The 19,593-nt window shown below is 50.9% G+C and overlaps 1 protein-coding gene across 1 annotated transcript; it reads left to right on the top strand.

Annotated features, from left to right (window-relative positions):
* Positions 1-974: 974 nt before the first annotated feature.
* Positions 975-13,787, top strand: LOC122367466 (rho GTPase-activating protein 44-like). The gene is made up of 14 exons (XM_043340561.1): positions 975-1,265; positions 1,851-1,927; positions 2,475-2,669; positions 3,471-3,588; positions 5,857-6,007; positions 6,653-6,802; positions 7,245-7,429; positions 7,716-7,832; positions 8,185-8,338; positions 9,607-9,826; positions 10,227-10,944; positions 11,219-11,335; positions 11,680-11,743; positions 12,460-13,787. The coding sequence occupies exons 2-14, from the start codon at positions 1,857-1,859 to the stop codon at positions 12,627-12,629; spliced, it is 2,430 nt and encodes an 809-aa protein (XP_043196496.1). The 5' UTR covers positions 975-1,265; positions 1,851-1,856; the 3' UTR covers positions 12,630-13,787.
* The last annotated feature ends 5,806 nt before the right edge of the window (positions 13,788-19,593 follow it).

Below are 19,593 nucleotides of genomic sequence, written 5' to 3'. Positions count from 1 at the left end.
ACCTCCACCGCCGAGCCAAGCCCGCGTCGTGTTCACCGTCTCTCGGGTCCATGCCAGTGTGAGCACTGTGAACCTTCGCCTCCGGTCAACACCAGCGCCTCTAGTGGCCGCCTGACGCAACTCTCCGGCTGGTGGTCGGCGGCTGCAGCTGCGGCGGCAGAAATGGTCTCTAGGCTTGGAGCTACCGAAAAGAAGGCAGTTGTGGCCGCGACGACGCTTGAAGAACCGGTTGAGGAGGTGACATTGAGCAGGTACCTACAATGGGAAGTAGGGGATCTAGGAGCCTAGGGACTTACCAGTCGCTGGGTCTTACTTACATTTGTTTTTTTTTTTTTAATCTGCCTTCACTTTGTTTTGCGATGAGACAGTGCATCCAGACAGACTTATTTACCTAGGCTGTTGATTTGTTTGCCTGATAGTGATGAACTGTCACAATTAGTTGGATCGCTGAGAACTGTTTGATTAGCGAAATGAGGCTGAATAGTCAATGTAGAGGAATGGTTATTGTCGGGATAGTGTCGGATGGTTGAGAGCGAATAACAAAACGTCAATGGCGAGGAAAGCAGAAGGCAACATTAATGATGTAGAGAATTGATGGCTCCCTACATTACAGTACACATAATAGGGTCTATTAATTTTGTCTCCAGACTAAATACGATTGCCTCAGAAATTTCATCGATGTGCATTGGTTTACGTATGACATGAATATTATCATCCCCCCACAAATTTCAATGGAATGTGTTATCCGTAAACGCACGAGCGCGAACAAACACATTGCTGACTGTCTTCCGAGTTTTTACCTAAAAAGCAGTGAACGTCTACATGAGGCTCATCCGTCTTTGTCCTCTGATGGACCCTTTTCCTGGTCAATCGTGCAATAACCGTTTGACCGAACGGGTTTTCAAATGCGTTTGAATCTACACACATTTTTTATCTTATGATTATTTTTATTGCGTGGTATTTAAACTTCGTGCTCCAATAAATCCACTGTCCTGACTCCTGGCTGCCTTATGTATGCTTCTGCTGACTATCTCATGACCCCGCCTTGTGACTCTTGCCCTCAGCACCTTTGACTCTGACTCAGCCGTTTGACTCTGACTCCCCCGTTTGCCTTCGACAGGGCGGAGAAGTCTGAGGTGCTGACGGAGGACCTGGCCGCGTCGGAGCGTCGTGTAGAGAACCTGCGAGCCAGCTGCGGAGTCATTCGAAAACGACTCACCGAGTCACTCTCGGGACATGGCTCCGATGATGACTCCAAACGACTGGTGAGTAGACGGCGGGTCTCAACGGTGGAGTTAAAACTTAAAAAGTGCCGGCCGCAGGGGCTACTTCATCTTATATACAATATACCTTCTCTGTAATATCTAGAGCTGTGCAGGAGTAGGTTATCCAAACGAATGTGAAGGACGGAAGTTTTTTTTTCTTGCCTTCATTGTATTTTAAAGCCATGCAAAGGGTATCTGTTGCACTAATTAGCTCTTTTTTTGTCCTTATGCATTTATCTTTTTTCTTGCTTCTGATGTTTTTACTTGCAATGTCATTTTATACCGTTTTTGGGCATTTTTTTATGTTACAATATTAAACGAATGCTTTTTACAATATCCAATAAATATTGTAGAAAACGCACATTGTAAGTGCCTTAATTATTTATTATGCATTTTCTAGTTTTCTTTACCATTTTTTCGTTGAACTTCAAATAAAAATCGTATTTGCTCCTGGCCGCGTTTTAGGCTCAAGCATTCCCTATTGCCCTCCAAATCTTCGATGAGGCTTATTATCTCGTTTTATTGTGTCTGATATGGCAAATCCTCGCCACAGATGATACACGTGTGTATGTGTGTTTGTTTCAGCGGAAGATGCAGGAGCATCAGCTCGGGGCGGCCATGAAGGAGGGAGCCGGGCACGTCGGCGCAGAAACCATGCTCGGGTCAGTAGCGGTCAGCCCTGGGTCGGGGTCAATAGACGGACTGGGAGTAAGGGAGAAACGATGGGGGACGAGTGTGGGTCTATGCCAGGATCTGTGGTGGGTCGAACACTTGAATCAGGGTCTACGAGTATAGTCTGACGAGTTGTATTGTTATAATCGTTTTCCGAGTCGTTTATTAGGCTTCGGAGCACCTGTAATGGTAGTTCAATAAGATTCCTCGTCCCTGCATTCTACTAGCAAAGAAATCAATTTATACACAATTACACAATATTGTGAGGTGCGAAAGACTTTCTCACACCTACCTAACTATCCTAATATCATCTAATCGTTCTCCCACCGCGCCATCATGTCTGGTATAGTACAGTAGTCAGTAGGTCTACAAAATAAGTCCCCGCCGTAAGCGGGTCACCACTCACCAGTGGGCAGTTAGCGCCTGAGCGCTACTCAGGCGCCACCTGCCCGCATACGGAGAGGACTTATTTTGTAGACTTACGTTCCAGTAATCTCTCCTCCTTCTCTACTGACCCCTCTGCTGATCTCTCCACAGCGCCATCATGTCTGAATGCGGCGAGGCTCAGCTGCGTCTGGCCGGAGAGCGGCTCGACTATGAGCGGGCCCTGGAGCAGACCGTGCTGGACAACAGCGTGCTGCAGCAGCTGCTCGACACGGACATACCCAACGTCACCAAGCTGAGGAAGACGCTGGCCAAGCTCACCCTGGATATGGATGCGTCGAGGAGCAGGTGAGGGGATGTAGGAAAAGGAGAGGGTGAGAAGAAAGGGAGGATTGAAAGTGTCATGGTGGGGGCTGGTGGGGCCGTGGTATGAGGCAGTGAAGAGTAAGTGAGCTAAGGTGGGAATTTGGGAAGTGAAGAGGTAGACGGGGGTAGCTGTTGTAGTTTCATTGCATCACTTGTTTTTATACAGGGAAGGCCCTCCTGTTATGGTTTGGCTGTATCGATTGTTTAAAATTAAAAGGTTCATATTGGGGCAGATAAAATGGACCAGGCAGTTCACGTTGCGCTTATCTGTTAGTTCTATCAGGCAGGCTGTTAAATTGTCCTATAAACTTACCTATCAAACAGTCGGTACCACCTTGACTAAACTCATGCAGCGGAGGTGGGTTTTCAGTTTTCTTGTCAATGATAATCCAGGGAAACACACACGACTTTATGTTTAATGCACAGCGCACACCTTCCATAACCCGCATGAACATTACAAACCAGGGCTGCGGAGTCGGAGTCGGAGTCGGAGTCGGTCGGAGTCGGTCGGAGTCGACAGTTGTGACCGGAGTCGGAGTCGATTTTAGAAACCCGAGCCGGAGTCGGAGTCGGAGTCACCGAAAATCTGTCGACTCCGCAGCCCTGCTAGGTCTGCGGAGTCGGAGTCGGGGGTTGGAGTCGGTCGGAGTCGACAATTCTGCCCGGAGTCGGAGTCGGAATCGGAGCTGGTTTTTGAAAGCCGGAGTCGGAGTCGGAGTCGCCGAAAATCCATCGACTCCGCAGCCCTGTTACAAACCCTCCTCCTCCCTTTGTGTCTGCCAGGTACCAGAACGCCCAGCGTCACTCGGCTGGCCAGGTGGGAGCGGCCGGCTCACAGCAAAAGGTGGAGGCCACGCGCGACGAATTGGAGGCGGCCCAGGTCAAGGTCGAACAGCATAGGGTGAGTGACAAGGGGTCAACGGGGGTCAACATGGGAGAGGAGGTCACTAAGGGTCACCAGGGTTGACTGGAGATCGCGCTAGGATCACAAGAACATCGCTAGGATCACTAGAGAGGGGTGCGTCTTACACATAGAGATGGTGGTGGTCTTCTGGTATCAAGTCATGGCGAGTAAGAGATGCGCACTTATGTGTGTTATTTCGTATCCATCCTTTGCCACTGTCAGCGCTTTTAACATGCGTTATTACCAGTTAAACGTTTGAATATTTCTATTTATTATGAGCTTACAAACGCTTCACGCAGGCTATCATAAAAAAAAAATCATTGCAGTTCCACACTGTTGGCAGCTGGCTTTAGTTTTGTTCGCTTGAAACCAATACGATTGCGTAGCTTACGCTTGCGAGCATAGTTTTAGCTAGTCAACGGCTATTCACACCGATATTTGGACCACCGTCTGTAAAGTGGCAGCTGCGTGCTTACATGCCGTGGCTTTGTATCGCTTGTTTGCCCTGTCTGTCATCTCACGTGTCTAAGTGCCGTTATCCAGTCCGTTCTAAGTCACGTTTTATGTCGCTTACCTTTTCACCTGATTACCACATACGCTACATTACGTTACGTTGGTTACGTGACTTTTCCACATTTTCACCCAGGATGACGTCTAAACGTTTCTTTTTACGTCACGCATTTGTAATTTGCGCCTACGTCACGTAATACATTGACATATTCTGGTAACACATCTTACGTTGCGTCTTTTTCTACTTCTCATCTATTTCATGTTTTTGTCGTTACGTTCTTTGCGTTGCCTCCCCCTTGATGTATTTATGTGTGGAGTATTTACGTCACACATCTACTTCACATAACCAGTATCCACGTCACTAAATCTACGCCACATCCCTTTACCACGTCCCTGCGCCCGCTCTGGTGTCCCATTGTGTGTCTGCTGGCTCGCTCATAACCGCTATTTGGCTGTTGATGACAGCGCTCCCGTACGCGCTCCAACGTAAGTAGTGCCCTCTCGTGGAGGGTCGTATGACGCACCTGAAGCCCACTGACTAGAGCGAGTGCCTGAGAGGGCTGTATCATGTATGGCGCAGGCATGGCAGGATAGGATGTCTGTGCTGAGTTGATGTGTGCTAGTGCTGGCTGGATTTTAAGATGGCGCATGGCTGGCAAATTTTGGCTTAGCGCGACTGGCAGGCTCTAGATTTGAAAGTTGTTTGATGATGGGGTCCGTTGGTTCTTTTGTTTAGGTCGGATGTTTCCGATTGGATTTTTTTATAAAGGGAACGCCTTTAAATGATCCTAATTAGTGAGTCTTCACTTGACGTTGAATGTTTTAAGCGAGCGTGACGTTGAATGTTTTTAAGCGAGCGTCTGATACTTTTGTGTAATGTTCGCTACCTTTTTCCATATTTAGAGCGCACCTTTTCTGCTTGCTCATTGTCAATTATGCGTCACCACACGCTTGCAAGACATTTTACACCGCTGGTAACTTTTATGTCACATATTCCATGTGCTCTTTTTTGTCCTGGCAAACATTACACAGCAATTCATTTCACCTAAACAACAATGCTTGTATCTGAACATTCATGGCACTTTTGCTATTGCCAACATTTTTTCCCCTTTTTGCACTTCAGTATTGTGTGAAACTGCCGATGTCTACGCTGTACAGACTGAAATCCCTACCTTTTCCAAACGCTGTTTCTCATATCTCCCAGCTGGCTCATCTCTCTATCATATCATATTATCATCTGTCAGCTCATATCTCTCGATTTTCGACACTGCTTATTGGTGTTACCTGCGAGTGCCATAATAGCTCGTCTGTGACTACATGTAGGCGGGTGAAGGCAAAAGCTCAATCGACCTTAGCTGAAGTCACTGCTATCTTACTTGTCTGCCTATTGTGTGCTTTTGATTCCTCCGAAAACCTGTTTTCATGCCATTTTCTTTGTGGCTTGTTTTTTACACTTAGATCGCCGAAATTCATTTGAAGTAACCACTTTGCAGCGGTATTCCCAGGCTGCAGGCTTACTGGTTACTGATGTAAAGAGCAAATAACATTGTCTGGAACGCTGACAAAGTGTCATAACTGCGTATCGTAGTCTGAACCAGCTTTTGAACTCGTTTGACCTTGACCAATGACCTGACCTGACTTCTCTTACAGTGATCAGCCCTGAACTGATCTGAGCTTACCCGTGCAGCACGCTGGGACACACGATGATGACCTTAGTTGACCTCACACTGACCTTCTCTGCCCTCTCTCCCCCAGGACACCCTGGCCGGCGACATGTTTCAGTTACTGAGCCGGGAGCCGGAGCTGGCCCAGCTGCTACTTCATCTGGTGAAACTTCAGACGGAGTACTACCGGAGTAGTCTACAGCTGCTGGAGGGAACCATACCGGCACTGCAGGCCAGCCTCAGTGAGATTAGGGAGGATGGGGGTCAGATACAGGGGGGGGGGGGCTTAGTCAGATATAGGGGACCATACCGGCACTGCAGGCCAGCCTCAGTGAGATATAGGGGGGGGAGGGGACCATACCGGCACTGCAGGCCAGCCTCAGTGAGATATAGGGGAAAACGATCAGTGATAGGGGAGCCCAAATCAGAGATAGGGGAGAATTAGCGAGACTCTCCGGCATAGGGGAATTATATGTAGTTTTTAGTGATAGAGTGTCGGTGAGACGTGGGGATTCTCAATATCTCTATATCAATATCTCAATATCAATAAGTGAGACACGGGAAACAGCCTTAGTGAGACTCTGAGCTAATCTCGTGAGATGCGGGGAGTAGCTTGAATGAGACCCGAGGATAAAGATTCAGGCAAGCAGGGGAAGCTGCTCTAGTAAGAAGCGGGGGGACGATAGTTTCAGTGTCTTGGTGTGAAACTGGGGAAAGGTTCAATGGGACGGGGAGTCGCCAGTCATCGCCCCCTTCAACCCCTCCCCTCTCTTAACCCACTAACTCAATCGCTCACTCATTCACTCACTCACTCACTCACTCACTCCCTCACTCACTCACTCACTCACTCAGTCGCTTACTCACTCACTCCCCTCCCTCTTCCACAGACGCGGCGGCTGTGAAGCCCGTGTTCGGCCTCTCGCTGGAGGAACACCTGCGGGTCTCTGGTCGCCAGGTGGCCCTGCCACTGGAGATGTGCATCTGTCGACTGCTGCAGATCGGGGCGGACGAGGAGGGACTCTTCAGGGTGGCCGGAAGTGAGTATAGGGACGGGGAGGGCTCTGGTAAGAAATAGAAGTAGGAGAGGGAGGGCTCTTCAGAGTGTCTGAAAGTGTGCGAGTTGAAGGGAAGAGGAGAGGAGGATCATTTTTTCAAGTAACTGGGACTGAAGCTTCGAATTTTCTCCACAGCCGTAATCTAGAATAGAAGAATGGACACAGAATGAGCACGAGTGAGTACTCCTCGTGGCGCAGTGGATTTATAGATGAGCTGCCTGCCTGTCTGTGTCCTATGAATCGTGAGCTCGACTCTTGAGAGTGTACTTTGTTTAATCGGCTTTGTTATTCAGGTCAGCTGGCAACTAACAAGAGCAGCTAGAACTGGCTGACAAGAGTGGAAGAGTCAGGCTGAACACAGGCGTACCGTATCGTAAGTCCACTTTTCCCTTGAGCCATACTCACGCCCTTCCCCTTTCACCAGGCACCTCCAAGGCGCGGAAGCTCAAGTCGTGTTTTGACGCCGGGTTGGCCAGTCCCGAACACATGCACGAGTATTTGGACGCCCACGTGGTGGCCGACGCGCTCAAAGCGTACCTCCGAGATCTCCCGGAGCCCCTGATGACCACCGATTTCTATGATGACTGGATGGCTGCGGCGCATGTTCAGGTATGGCAATGCTCGGAAGGCTGATGAATAGATGAGTTAATATTTAGAGGTAGAACTGGTGTAATAATCTATAGGGCGCTGTGTTTCACGGCTCTCCAGCCCGCTGCATGTTGCAGAGATGAAGATGTGTTTTGTATAAATTGATGTGAAAGTTAGGGAAGATACTGTGATTTTTGTATCTCCGTCGGACCCGACATTTGACCCAGCCTGGTACCCTAGCACCTCGACTGGGCTTTGACACTTCCAATATCCCTTACTGACACCATTAACCCGTTTGACTCTTCAGGACGAGGGCCAGCGACTGCAGGCGCTGTGGCAGGTGCTTCACCAGCTGCCGGAGACGCACTACACCAACCTGAGGTACCTCATCAAATTCCTGGCGCTGCTCTCCAAAAACAAACAGGTATGCGCGTGAGCGACAGATGGTTTGGAACTGTGAGGTTGATCAGAAATAGGATCCAATGAAATAATTACGCTGATATCCGAAGCCGAGCTGGTACTGAGCTGAACTCAGTGAGCTCCGCAGTATTTTTTTTTTTAAGAATAATTGGCCGGAATGTGTCTTATTTGACTCACGATGTTAATGCTGAGTTGAGTCTAACGATAAAGTCCTGTTGTTATGATGCTGGGGCTCACTTCTAGCCTTTTCCAATAATCTGTAATTACCAAAACCGCTTTTGCACGATTGCGCTATCGCCTCATCACTCTCGCGATATTTTGCCTCGAAATATTTCACCGTTATTTCCCTCCCACAGGTGAACAAAATGAGCACGCAGAACATTGCTATCGTGATGGCTCCGAACCTGCTGTGGACCCGCCTGGAGGAGGGTTTTAACATGACGGCCACGGGCACTCACAGTCTGGTGGTGGATTCGCTGATACAGCACAGTGATTGGTTCTTCCCAGAGGGTGAGTAAGATGGAGAAGAGGGACTGGAAGGGTAAGAGGGTTTGAGGGAGAGAATAAAGGAGTCAGTAACGGTCCTGAAGGGGCCGCATAGAATTTGGGAATGGTACAGAGTGGAAGAAAAATTGAAAATGGGGGCAGAGGGAGCTTTAACCCTCGCCCGTATTGGTGTTTTTCCAGCCGCGAACGTATAAGGGGGGGGGGGTCCGTTGGACCCCCCCTTGCCGTTTCGCCCCTGATCAAGCTAGAGCTTCGCGGAAAAAACGAGCGTGTTGCCCGTGACGAGAGGAAGCCGATGATACCCAATTTTAAGGTCCTAGGTCATTGGTTGACCTTGCAGGTCAGGTCAATGACCCCACAGGCGGGAAAATCGGGACCTGTTAGAACGTCGTAAAGTGTGGCTGCTATGGGGTTTTTCGGGGTGGTGATCACGAATATCATGTTAGTTTTGATCACAGATGATGTCTTAATGTATTTAGGCCAGGTCGGGTCAGGTCAGGTCAGGTCAACCAGTAAGGGTATTCGTAGTAGGTGGCAACCGCCTCTGACAGCTTCGTAACATGTTACGAAGGCACCAAAACTACTTCGTAAATGTTCATATGGTTGCTAAGTTCGAATTCAGCTCCAAAAACTGGCCTAGAAACATGTAAAATTCGAAAAAGTGAACCGAGGTCATCAAAGGTCAATGACCTGACCTGACCTTCAGGTGACCTTGACACCCACCCTAATGCATGGGGGCAACATCATATCACATGTTTGAACGCTTGAAACCACGAAAAGACTGCAAACGCGCGGCTAATGCGAGCCGACACGCCGAATCGCTATTCCAGCCAAACATGGTCTCGAAAAGTAGGTCACAGGTCAAAGGTCATTTGGGTCAGGGTCATGAAATTTTCAGGGTAGGTGTGAAATTGATGAACGCGAGGGTACTGAAAGTTTCGTCGCGATCGGCCGCTTTTTACGCGAGTTATTCGCGAAAAACCATGGGGGGTCCGTTCGACCCCCCCCCCTATACGGGCGAGGGTTAAATAAGTTTTTTTTGTGTCGATATGAAATATGTTTTAGGGTTTGGAAGAGGCTGGAGCGCAAAAAGGGTTGAGGTGTTCTGGACATAGAAAAATGTTGCTGCTTTTTTCATCATATTATTAGATTAACACATTATCCATAACCTCGTGCTGGTAGCTCGGGCACAGTTTACTCAGGATCGTATGGCGAAGGGCGGAGAGGTTTCTTTCCTGTTAACGCTTCATTTATATAAATACATCTTTCAGAGGTGGACTTTTTCATCACCTACCCCCGTGAAGAACCCGCTGAGGTACCCCCGCCGGCGCCGGCACCGGACTCCCCCGTGCTCAGCAATGGATCCGTCCGCTCCTCACCCGGCCACCATAGGAGCAAGAGCAGCGACAGCGGCGTGGTAGCAGTGGACTCGTCCGGTGTGGGGGAGTCCGCATCGGGCAGCACCGCCAGCCTCACCTCGTCAGACCCCAGGTGGGTTTCAAGAGAAGGGAGTCATAACACGGGAAGGGGTAGCTTGAGATGTTTTTGAGCTTGCGTGTGTCATGTCTCCTATGCATTCGTCAGTCCTCCTTCCTTTACCGTTCTTCCTGTACAGCCTTCTCTATATTTTCACCCAATCTTTCTTCATTCTTCTTTTGTTTTTCCCTATTTTCTTTGCCATTTTCTCTTCCCTAGTTTTCCTTGCCTTTTGCCTGCCTTCCTCCCAGCGCCTCTTCATTTCTCTTTCTTCTACTTTATTTCTCCCTCCTCTCTTTCTTTCTCCTTCCTTTCGTCTTCTCTCTGCCTTCTTCATCCGGCCGTGAGAGACCAGCAAGTGACCTTATTTCACACACAGCATGTAGCTAACTCCATCCCCTCCCCGTCATTTCAGCGTACCGCACTGTGAGAGTCCCCGGCCAACCATGCGGCGCAAGAAACAGGCAGCTCCACCGCCACCTACACATCGGCAAACCATCGCCGCCCCCGCCCCCGCCCCCGCCTCCGCCTCCCGGGCGGACCCGCCACCGGCGACGGAGCCAGAGGCGGAAAACAAACCTGATCACACCGCAAAGCCAGAGCCGGCGACTTCAAAACCGGAGTCAGTGGCCAAGCCTGAGTCTGGTGTCAAACCAGAGCCTGCTGCAAAGCCAGAACCTGCAGCGAAGCCAGAGCCTGCAGCGAAGCCAGAACCTGCAGCCAGGCCAGAGAGTGTAGCGAAGAGCGAGGGCTCCTCTGTGAAGGCTGACCCGGCAGTATCCGCTGCCGCCGCCGCCACCGCCGCCGCTGCCTCCCGGGCTGGTGTGGATTCAGACTCGGGTCGCTCTCTGGCCGATCTGGTCCAGAAGTCGGCCGCCATCGCCGCCGGAGCCGCCAGCGCCGCGGCCGCCGTCTCTGCTGCCGCCGGCTCCGGCGCTCCGGCGCGGCCCGAGCCCGTGCGGCCGGCGCCCCCGGCGGGCCCGCCGCCGACAGCGCCGGCTGGTGGGGGGACGCCGAACCACGCGGAGACGGGTGCGGGCCATCCGGTGCCGGCACCTCGTGTGGGAGGCCAGCCGGCGGCGTCGTCCGCGGGGAAGACGCCGAGACCTGATCGGCCGCCGCCACCGGCTAAGGTGAGAAGGGGGCGGTTTGGGCTAGACGTTTGGAAACTTTATTGGCGGATGCTCCATTGGGTGATGCTGATACCGTGATGATATTTAATTTTGGTATGTAGCCAAGGAAGTGCTTTATATGTTTGAGGGCCTTTATAATTGAGACTGAGTGCTTTCAGAGGCAAGTTTTCTTAGAGTGACGCCCTTTCCACACTTGTCTTAGTCATGACAATGCCTTTATTCGTCCCCTGTCCCCGCTCGCCGTCTAACTCGACTTTTGTCTCCATTGCACCAGCTTGTGGAGCGGGCGTCGAGCTTTAGTCCGAGCGACACTAGCGGCACGCAGCGGCAGAAGCCGGCACTACCCGAGCGGCCCGGTACCCTGCGAAGGACGCCGCGAAACTCGGCAGAGGTAGGGTGACGTCACAAGGGGGACGGAGGGAGCTATCAGGAAAGGAGTGGGTGGGAAGGGGCTTAGATATTACAGTGGGAAGGACGGGGACTTCTTTGGGAAGCCTTAAGGGTCAATGTGGCACGTACTAAATATCAATGCGGTGTGGGATAAATATGCTGAGACGCGAATGAAAGATATAGGGGCGTTACGGTCCTCATAGCGTTGGTTTGAAAGGTTCAGTTAACTCCAAGCCTGCTCGAGTAACCAAACAGTTTGTCGTATGTAGTGTGTATTTAGAAGGGGACTTCTCCTTTTAACACGTCTGCCTTTGGTACTTAATGTCGTGCCTGTCCTGTCGATAGCTGTCGTCCAAGGACTCGGCGTCATCGGATGTTTCCACGCCGCCGTCAGCGGATGGGCAGCCAGGTGAGGACGAAGAGGGGAGGGGAGGGGAGGGCGGGAAGAAATACATGAATACATAAATAAGTACATCAACATAAAAATCATTAATACAAAATGCATGAATACATAAGCACATTCAACATACTAAACTACATAAATACATACCAACCAAATAAAATAAGAATGAAAGGAGGGATGAAGGAAAGAGGAAAGAATGAAGGAGATTGAGAGAAACAGAAAGATATAAGATAAAAAAGGAATGACAGATTAAGAGGGAAGGAAAGATAGAAAGAGGAGGAGAGAGCTGCACGTGCGTGAAGTGCAGGAGGGAGTTCATGAAAAGTGGTGCAGGGCAGAGTTTATGAGATATGATAGAAAAGGAGGGAGAAAACAGGCGATAAAGATAGAGTGGTGAACATGAGTGAGAGTAATGCAGGGGATTGGAGCTTGGGATGTCCGAGAAATCGGGAGATATTCGGACATAATGGTGCTGGTACACAACTAACTTTGGGATGAACACAATCGTGAGTCTGAACGTCTTCCTTCAATATTCAATCGTTTCATATTTTAGAATTTCCTACCGTTCATCCTTACGATAAAAATGAGCCTGGTAATTGTTCACTACCAATTTGCAGTTGACCTCTGCTTCTACCTTTTCAGAAATCAAATGGATTTTCATATTTAATAATTCCTTCTGGAGTGCGGCCATCTACTGACAGTTTCCCGTACCTGTGTTTCAGCCGGCGCGCCGCCGCCAATCGGCTGGGCGGTACCGGCGGCGGCGGGGGCGGCGGCGGCCGAGCCCCGGCCCCGCCCCCGGCCCACGACCCACCCACCGACGGCGCCTCCCCCCGTGCCGGCCCCGCGAGCCGCCGCAGCCACAGCGACAGCGGATACCACACGTCTGTGACGTCATACGACATACTGATGACGTCACGGTGGTGATGGCTCGCGTCTGTGATGTGACAGAGTGACTATGACAACTGATGTGGCGATGAACAAGTCATGACGTGAACAAGACGTGATGTGGCGCCTTCATGACGTGATGATAGGTCTTGTATAACGCACTGTTATATAACTATCCAGTGACGCCTTTAGCGCTTGAAGACCACGTCACAAAATGGACCATGCGCTATGCTTTTGGGCGTCATACGTAACGTTTTGTGACCAATGTGACGGTCATGACCGTGACGATCGTGACGGGAGGGAAGGCTAAGCTCGCATTCCTCTCTGTGATAGGCGTGACGCACGCTGTGGACCAGTCAGTACACGTGGCGTCCCTTGGCGTTCCGTGGGAACCCGTGGCGTCCCGTGGCGACCCGTGGTGCTCTCTGTCGGTTATATATCCTGTCAAAAAGGTCGTCTGTCTACCGCTGGGTTGTGTCTAGAGCGATGACCCGGTGAAGTCACGTGCAGGGCCGCGTGTGTGACGAGAGCGCGTGTGTGCGTGTGGGCTTGTGATTATGAAAACCGGTTGGTCGCTGGCGCGGGTCATTGCCCCCTGATGCTGCGTTGGCGGAGGCGGCGGCGGACCTGGATTTCGTTCAGGTTCTTTTCCAGGTTTGGTTCCCGACCTGGTTCCAGACCTGGTTCCGGTTCTAGTTCCGCTATAATCCCGCGGTAACTAGGCCAGTGCACGGCTTAGAGCTTCTGTCAGTGCGACGGGATCTAAAGCCTCCACCGCCCCGCCGCCGCCCCCGCCGCCGCTGTCTGCTCTGCTACAGCGCTGCAGAATTGCCAGCCTTCAGCAGCAGACATGCGTCCTTCAGACGCGGCGCGTAGTTCCCGCAGAGACCGACAGGGCGGCGCCACTGTCGCCTCAGCCGCGAACCTATATTTATATGTATCCGCTCTATGTCGCCGCAACTGTAAAAGTGCGGCGTATTTAACGCACAAGCGGCGCTGAGTACCATGGTGCGGGCCGTCAGTCTGCCTTTGCGATCGTTTTTGCTTTGCTTGAAATGTCTAAATGTTGTTGAATACTGATTTTATACGGATTCGTATAGCCTATCGCGTGATCTTTGTCGAATCGTGATGCTATCAACACAATATACGCAAGTATTCTATATACCTTCGTTTGGTACTTAGGTCGCGCTTCGGAGTTGAGCTCACAATAACGTAGTTGGCAGTGTGCGATGGATTGATCGAGAGACAAATTTTGGGGGCATAATGACCCAACTGTTCAAGATCCCCTGATTTACCTCTTAGCCTTGTTTCTTCTCTCAGAGTCCAGTATGGGCTCTCAGAAGCCAGCATGGGATCTCAGATGCCAGTATGGGATCTCAGCTGCCAGTATAGGGCTAGTATGGGGCTCTCACAGGCCAGTTAGTGGGCTGTTACAAGCCAGTATGGGACTCCCGGAGGCCAGTATGGGTCGCTCATCAAGGCCAGTATGGGGCTCACAGAGGCCAGTACGTGAGCCTCAAAGGCCAGTAAGTGGGCTGTTACAAGCCAGTATGGGACTCCAGGAGGCCGTAGGCCAGTATGGGTCGCTCAGAGGCCAGTATGGGACTCAGAGGACGCCAGCATGAGACTCTCAAAGCCCAGTATGGGGCTCTCTGAGTAGGTAAGTATGGGGCTATCAGAGGCCAGTATGGGGCTCTCAGAGGCCACCACGGGTCTCTCAGAGGCCAGTATGGAGCTCTCAGAGGCCAGTATGCGACTCAGAGGCCAGTATGCGACTCACAGAGGCCAGTATGGGGCTCTCATAGGCCAGTATGCGACTCACAGAGGCCAGTATGGGGCTCTCAGAGGCTACTATGGGGCTCTCAGAGGCCAGTGTGGGCTCTCTGAGGAGGCCAGTATGGGGCTATCAGAGGCCTGTATGCGACTCACAGAGGCCAGTATGGGGCTCTCAGAGGAGGCCAGTATGGGGCTCTCAGAGGTCAGTATGGGGCTCTCAGAGGCCAGTATGGGGCTCTCAGAGGCTAGTATGGGGCTCTCAGAGGCCAGTGTGGGGCTCTCAGAGGAGGCCAGTGTGGGGCTCTCAGAGGAGGCCAGTGTGGGGCTCTCAGAGGAGGCCAGTGTGGGGCTCTCAGAGGAGGCCAGTGTGGGGCTCTCAGAGGACAGTATGGGGCTCTCAGAGCAGTATGGGGCGCTCAGAGGCCAGTACGAGCCATCAGCCTCGCCCCTCACGTAGGGCGGTGTGAAACCCTCAATGGACGTGACGTTATGGGGCATTGAGAGGGCAAACAGGCATGAGGGACCTGTAATAGTTTATAGGACCAATGTGAGGTCCTCAAAGCCGACAGGGCTCTCAAAGACCACTAAATGGGCCCTCAGGCCTCAAAGGCCAAAAGAGGCCCTTGAGGACAGTAATCGAGCGATAAAATTATATAGAATGCTGTAGATTGTAGAGCCATAAAACATAAAAGGAGCCGTAATAGATGCCGATGGGGCCTCAGAGCGCTTGGAATGGTGCCCACAGAGACCAGTATGTGCCCAACGAGGCGGTGTCGGTGTCGAGACCGGTGTGAGGTATAAGAGGCTAGTTTGGGGTCATCGAAGGCAAACATTTTCCTCAAAACATGGCGAACAAGGCAAACAAGACCTGCATGGAACCCCAGACACACCTGTGCCGTCCCCAAACTTCTGATGTGGGTGCTTCACAAATCACAAGTTTTGCCAGCTGCCAAAGGCCGATGTGGGTCAGCTTCAGAGACCAGTACCGGCAGGGAAAGGGGCGGTAAACCTTTGCAGCTGTGTTGGTTCCTAAAAGGCCGGTATAGGACGTGCTTAGAGGTCATGGGACTCATGGAGCCCTCATAAGCCGGCGTAATCCCACTCCCAGAGGCAGAGACCGATATTGGCTCTCGGAGGCCGGTATTAGCCCGTAGGTGCCTGTTTGAAGCCTTCCGAGGGTGCTGGAAGAGCTATAAGGATTATGCAGGACACCAACCGGGAGGGGGGGGGGGCAATGTGCCGCTCTCAGAGTTTGAGAGCCCACGGGGTGTGGTATGAACCTTCAGAGACTGGTATGTTGTCATTAGAGACCTGCCTTGGGCCTTCACAGGCCTCAGAGACACATATGAGGTCCTCAAATGCCGACATTTGGTCAAAAGTCAAAGGTCGACAAAGAGCCCACAGAGCCCGATAGTATGTAAGCCTCAGAGGTTAGTATGGGACCTTTTGAGGTCGTTATGGATATACAAAAGGCCATCATGGGTCTCCTAGCCCTCGCCGGCACAGGGGGGGGGGGGGTGATACAACCCCCCTAAGGTTTTTCGCGAATAACTCGTGTAAAAAGCGGCCGATCGCGAGGAAACGTTCAGTACCCTCGCATTGATCAATTTTACACCTACCCTGAAAATTTCATGACCCTGACCCAAATGACCTTTGACCTGTGACCTCTTTTCTGAGACCATGTTTGGCCGGAATCGCGATTCGGCGTATGTCGGCTCGCATTAGCCGCGCGTTTGCAAGCTTTTCGTGGTTTCAAACGTTCAAACATGTGATTTCATGTTGCTCCCATACATTAGGGTGGGTGTCAAGGTCACCTGAAGGTCAGGTCAGGTCATTGACCTTTGGTGACCTCGGGTGACCTCGGTTCACTTTTTCGAGTTTTACATGTTTCTAGGCTAGTTTTTGGAGCTGAATTCGAGTTTAGCAACCATTTGAACATTTACGAAGTAGTTTTGGTGCCTTCGTAACATGTTACGAAGCTGTCAGAGGCGGTTGACACGTATTACGAATACCCGTCACAACTCCTACCGGTTGACCTGACCTGACCTGACCCGACCTGGTCTAAGTGCTTCAAGACATCATCTCTGATCAAAACTAACACGATATTCGTGATCAGCACCCCGGAAAACCACATAGCAGCCACACTTTACGACTTTCTAACAGATCCCGATTTTCCCGGTTTTCAGGTCATTGACCTGACCTGGAAGGTCACCCGATGACCCAGGACCTTAAAATTGGGTATCATCGGCTTCCTCTCGTGACGGGCAACACGCTCGTTTTTTCCGCGAAGCTCTAGCTCGATCAGGGGCCAAACGCGAGGGGGGGGGGTTCGTACCACCCCCCCCCCCCCTTGTGCCGTCGAAGGACGCAAAATGGCCTGTGCCGGCGAGGGCTAGAGACAGGCGTGAGGCTTTCAGAGGTCGCCTTGGTACCCAAACAGGTCAGCCTGGGCCCTCAGAGACCTGCGTACAATCTCAAAAGAATTACCTCAAAGGGGCATACACTCCGGATGTGGTTCTCAAAGGTCAATTTGGGCCGCTTATAGAACAAAATGAGGCCATCACAGGCGTGTGTGGTTAAAAAACTGACATGCGGCACCTAGAGGCCAGTGTGGGCGATGGCCGATGGCACCATCAAAAGCCACCGTGAGGTCCTCAGAGGTCCTCAGGTCCTCATTATTGGAGCTTGGAGGCCAGAATTGAATTCAGGACTGGGGGACAGCAGGTATAATATTGGGCCCTCAGAGGGTGGCAGGAGAGCCATCAAGGACGACATGGGACACTAAGGTCAAGAAGGCAGTGAGCTGCCCTCAGAGCCCAGAGACCGGCAGGTCTTTGACTCTCTGAGGCCGGTAAGTGTCCGGGGCCCATTGAGGCACATACAGGGGCGAACAAGTTGCTATGGTGATTGGTGAGGTCAAAAGATGTGTTGCCCCCTCCACCCCCAACCCCAAAAGGGATGGAAATAGGAAAGCAAAAGACGTTTTCCCTTTAATTTCCTTTGTAACTTAGTCCTGAGACTTACAAAGTCATACTAAATTCGTTTTCAGAGTTACCGAGGCTCGGATGATTGTTTCGCTAGCATCGCCTCTGTGAATGACTTTATCGAAGCTTTGAATTAGCCTGAATATCGACTTTCCATTCAATACCTGAGCGCTTTATTTGGTTCAGATCATAATTAGGTTAATCAGTTGGCCTTTTAGTCAGGCATGACGTGCCACGATTCGAGATATTCAACGATGTTGAAATCATTTCTTCGTATTCAACGGGCAAATAATTGTGGATGTGGAGCAGATCTTATAAGCAAAATGATTTTATACCACAAACCCAAAATACTTATATAGCTAATAGCTTCAATTCGTGCCCTTTATGCCATGGAATAAGTTTCTGGAGCGTGACCCCCGTAATAGATTTCGCTACTTTGGCATACCTGCTTTCCCCTCGAATATCCCATATCTATCGCCTCAATTCGCTTTATGGTGTCGCTGTGTTTGCGAGTAAGGCTAAATCATATGACAACCAGGATATAAATTATAAGACTTGTCAACTGCCTCTCCGCTGCCGTCTTGACTCCTAACTCCTAAGGCTGATAACGATGATCAGTTACAAACGCTAATGAACGAAACAATGCTGAAGGCAGAAAGAAGCCGTCCGTATGCTCATTGTCCACACACATATGTCTAGACATACATATTTCAATACGGTAAAAATCACTCCCGTCTATACCAGCAGTAAGTTGCGTGTGCTGACAAACTGTAGAAAAAAATGCTCGACTGACTAAGCCGATTAGACGCAGGGTTCATTGGGTCCTCAGCGGATAGAGGTCGTCGTACTACACGCACCATTTGCATACGGCTATCGGCGGGGAAAAAGCGGAGAACGATCGGTTGATACCGAGTCCAGCGGACAGCTGCAACTCTCCTCACTCCTCGTAGTACTTCTTATCGAATGTCTCGACCCGACGAATGTCTCTGACCTCACCTTAATCTTACCGAGTGGGTCAAGATCTTCCGCCGGAGTCACCGCGTGATTACGAGTCTGTGGCTGCGGCATCTCTCCCCAACCTAGAACCGCATGACCTTGTGTTCAATTAGCGAAACCGGCGACGGCGCGTGGACTTAGCGAGTGGCCAAGTTGTCGGACATCGGCCGCGGCATGCCTCGAGAGCCAAGGCTTCAGAAGTCCCGAGTCAGACGGGTCGTATCGTGAAATGGTGATTATATTTGCGGTGTCGGCGATGAGCGATGACGTCTGTGTAGTAGTAGTGGGTTTCACTTTCGATGTGTCTGGTCAGAAACAATGTGAGCAATTTGCTGACGCCCTCGCCATGGCAGTTGGTACCAAATGCACTTAGCAATACCCTAATTTCATTAAGTATATCTTTATAAATGGAGAAACCAAATCTGCTTTAAACATAGGAAAACAAATTAAACCTGTCTTGAATTGTTGGCCCGTTTCAGTGTCATTCTTCCCTGGTTGTCGGTGACCGGTCGCAGTGTCAGCCCTCCACGACTGCCGGTGACCGGTCGTGTCTCCGTGTCAGTGTCAATGTCAATCCCCGGCGCTGCAGGTGCACCGGTCCGGGTCATGCCAGTCCAACCAGTCTGAGAGAGGTCACGGGGGAGATGTGAGCCGGCTCTATCTGTCTGCAGGAGGTCGATTTCAACACCGCTGCAGGATGGGCCTAAGATGCGGGTCGCATATACCGGTCTGCGCGACCTGAGGCGTGCGGACGGGGAGGGGATAACCCGTTCCCACCTCTGTGACCGACTTGTATGAAGCGCTGGACAGAAGCGTGCATGTGTCTTGGGGGGCCGGGGACGCCCGAAGGTTCAGCGAAAGTTGAACCGAAACCGGGCTAGTTGAAGCTGATGTTATGTAAGATTGGAGTACCGAGAGAAACTCGTATTCCCGAGGACACGCGCAGCGAAAGTGCGATTCAAACGGATGGCGGGTGCAGTGTTATGGATCATTTACTTTGTCGGGCTTATCGGGGTTTGGAATATTTACTTCTGTGAGCTATAGTATATGTGTTATTGAGTTGTGTTATTGGGTATTAGCACCGTCGTAGTTCTGATAGCTTGATAGTCATTACCGTGGAATGAACTTACTCTTTTATGATCCCCTTATTAGTATCAATATATTTTTTGTATATCCGCTTTACTAAAATGTTTGTTATTTACGCAATAGGAA

This window comes from Amphibalanus amphitrite, unplaced genomic scaffold, assembly GCF_019059575.1.
Source record: "Amphibalanus amphitrite isolate SeventyFive unplaced genomic scaffold, NRLGWU_Aamphi_draft 000871F_arrow, whole genome shotgun sequence".
Lineage (NCBI taxonomy): Eukaryota > Metazoa > Arthropoda > Thecostraca > Balanomorpha > Balanidae > Amphibalanus > Amphibalanus amphitrite.
The sequence above is the reverse complement of the archived record's forward strand: the minus strand, read 5'-3'. Positions and strand labels throughout refer to the sequence as shown.